Here is a 2,500-nt window from a genome sequence, read left to right as displayed (position 1 = left end):
CCACACCACCAACACCACCAACACCACCACCACCAACACCACCAACACCACCACCAACAACACCACCAACACCAACAACACCAACACCACCACCACCAACACCACCACCAACACCAACACCACCACCAACACCACCACCAACACCACCACCAACACCACCACCAACACCAACACCACCACCACCAACACCACCACCAACACCACCACCAACAACACCAACAACACCACCAACAACACCACCAACACCACCAACACCACCAACACCACCACCAACAACACCAACAACACCACCAACACCAACAACACCACCACCACCAACAACACCAACAACACCACCACCACCACCACCAACACCACCACCAACAACACCAACAACACCACCAACAACACCACCAACAACACCACCAACACCACCAACAACACCAACACCACCACCAACAACACCAACAACACCACCAACACCACCAACACCACCACCAACAACACCAACAACACCACCAACACCAACAACACCACCAACACCACCAACACCACCAACAACACCACCACCACCACCAACACCACCACCAACAACACCAACAACACCACCAACAACACCACCAACACCACCAACAACACCAACACCAACACCACCACCAACAACACCAACAACACCACCAACACCAACAACACCACCACCACCACCACCACCACCAATAACACCACCAACACCACCACAGGTTCACAGAGTGAGAGAGTGTAACCCTGATCTCACGAGTGTTTGTGCTGCAGATCCTCAGTTCGTGGTGTATCAGCTGAAGGTGAAGATCCACACCTCCAACCCCTCAAACACCCGGCGGGAGGACAAGCTCATGCTGTTCGAGTTCCCACAGCCACTTCCTGTCTGCGGAGACATCAAGGTGGAGTTCTTCCACAAGCAAAACAAGATGATGAAGAAGGTGAGGAAGAGGAGGCCTTCGTTATTCCTTTGAATCAACAGGGGTTTTATCCGGGGGGGGGTTTACCACATACTGATTCTTCACACGTGTCCTTCATGGAAAGTCCTGATAGAACCTGAACTGCAGAAAGGATTAGAAGTCTCAGTTTCAGTATTCAGTCTCTATTCAGAACAGAAGCATCTTTAGAACAGTCTCTTGGGTATAACTTTGGTTGAGTTGCTGTAATAAGACCTGGATTAAGTAGGTCACCTTGGTCTCTAGCAAAACTTCATGGCTCACCTTCAAGTCATCTTTCAGCAGGGGTGTGCGTGAGTCTTGGTGTGGTTGCATAAATGAGTTGTCTGGGACAGATTACGGTGAGTGAGTGAGAACGTACGGAAGGCGGTTTGTCTTGAATACCTGGGTACTACCTCTTTGGTTAATCTTGCAGAAGTTCTCTTTAATACCAGCGAGACCTGTTTAGATCGTCTTGGGAACGTTTTATTGAGTCAGTCAAAATCACCTTGGGACAATTGTCTTCATTTCAGGTAGGAGTTAAGTCTTCCTGGGTAAGAGGTCGTGGGTAGGTCTTCTTGGCTTAGTCCCTGAAGTGATCTGGAGTTAGCTGTTTTACAGGTGATTGTCTTCATGTGGAAGTTTTCCCAAACACCGGCCAGTCTTCCTGAATGTTTGGTAGGAAGTCTTAGAGGGGTCTTTTTGGTTTCGGCGCTTGTCTTGAGTTGTCTGGGGCTGTCTTGTTGAGGGTACGTTGTCTTAAAAGCAGGCTTGGAATTTCATAATTTTAAGGGAAAAGCCATTTGGCCTTTTGTGTCACACATTTTCTTAGGGCACAAAGGCATTCAGGGAAAAATTAAGATTTGGAGCTTGGAAATAAACAGCTTCACTTTCTGATAATAAGAACACACGAATGACGAGGAAAACAAATCCCTTTGACCACACTGCGCGTTGAAGAGAGTAGTGTTTCATTCAATGTGTGCGGCAAAAAATAAATCACAAGAGGAACAAAGCGCTCGCAGCCCCACGGAGACAGCATCTCATAAGTCAGAGCTGATTGGCTGTCAGTGTGTGTGTGTGTGTGTGTGTGTGTGTGTGTGTGTGTGTGTGTGAAAAGTGTAGAAGAGGAGACGAGAGGGCTTAGACTACATCACCAGCGGTACATAATACAAACAGAACATGACAGAAGTTGACCCTCTACTGGAGCTTTGGTGAGCGGAAGTATAGTTCATGTGTCGATGGATCCATTGCTATTGTAACCACGGTGACGAGGGTCTGTGTTTTCCTACAGTCTGAAGTTTTCATGCCGAGGCATCACGGTTGGTGTTGTTGGTAAGTTTTGCTTTGTGGTAGCGCTCTCTACTGCATGTATTAAGGTACAAAAGGCCTTTATATCTAAGTTGTTCGTGCCCCACCAGTTTTGTTCATATAAAATGCCACTGGGTGAGGAGAAGGGAGGTTCCTAGAGAGAGAGAGACGGGGGAATGCTATGGGAGAGCTAACGGTATGTGTGTGTGTGTGTGTGTGTGTGATAATTCACGTTCTTTGTTGTTTTGCCGTGGTTCCGG

At 48.0% G+C, this 2,500-nt stretch overlaps 1 protein-coding gene across 1 annotated transcript in view; it reads left to right on the top strand.

Moving 5' to 3' along the window:
* Positions 1-2,500, top strand: part of ptenb (phosphatase and tensin homolog B) — a 21,155-nt gene that overhangs the window by 15,781 nt on the left and 2,874 nt on the right. Inside the window, 1 exon segment of the mRNA XM_063892524.1 lies at positions 772-938. Coding sequence (XP_063748594.1) covers positions 772-938 — 167 coding nt within the window.

Source organism: Eleginops maclovinus, chromosome 10, assembly GCF_036324505.1.
Source record: "Eleginops maclovinus isolate JMC-PN-2008 ecotype Puerto Natales chromosome 10, JC_Emac_rtc_rv5, whole genome shotgun sequence".
Classification (NCBI taxonomy): Eukaryota; Metazoa; Chordata; class Actinopteri; order Perciformes; family Eleginopidae; genus Eleginops; species Eleginops maclovinus.
Note: the sequence above shows the minus strand (reverse complement) of the source record. Positions and strands in the feature narration are given on the sequence as shown.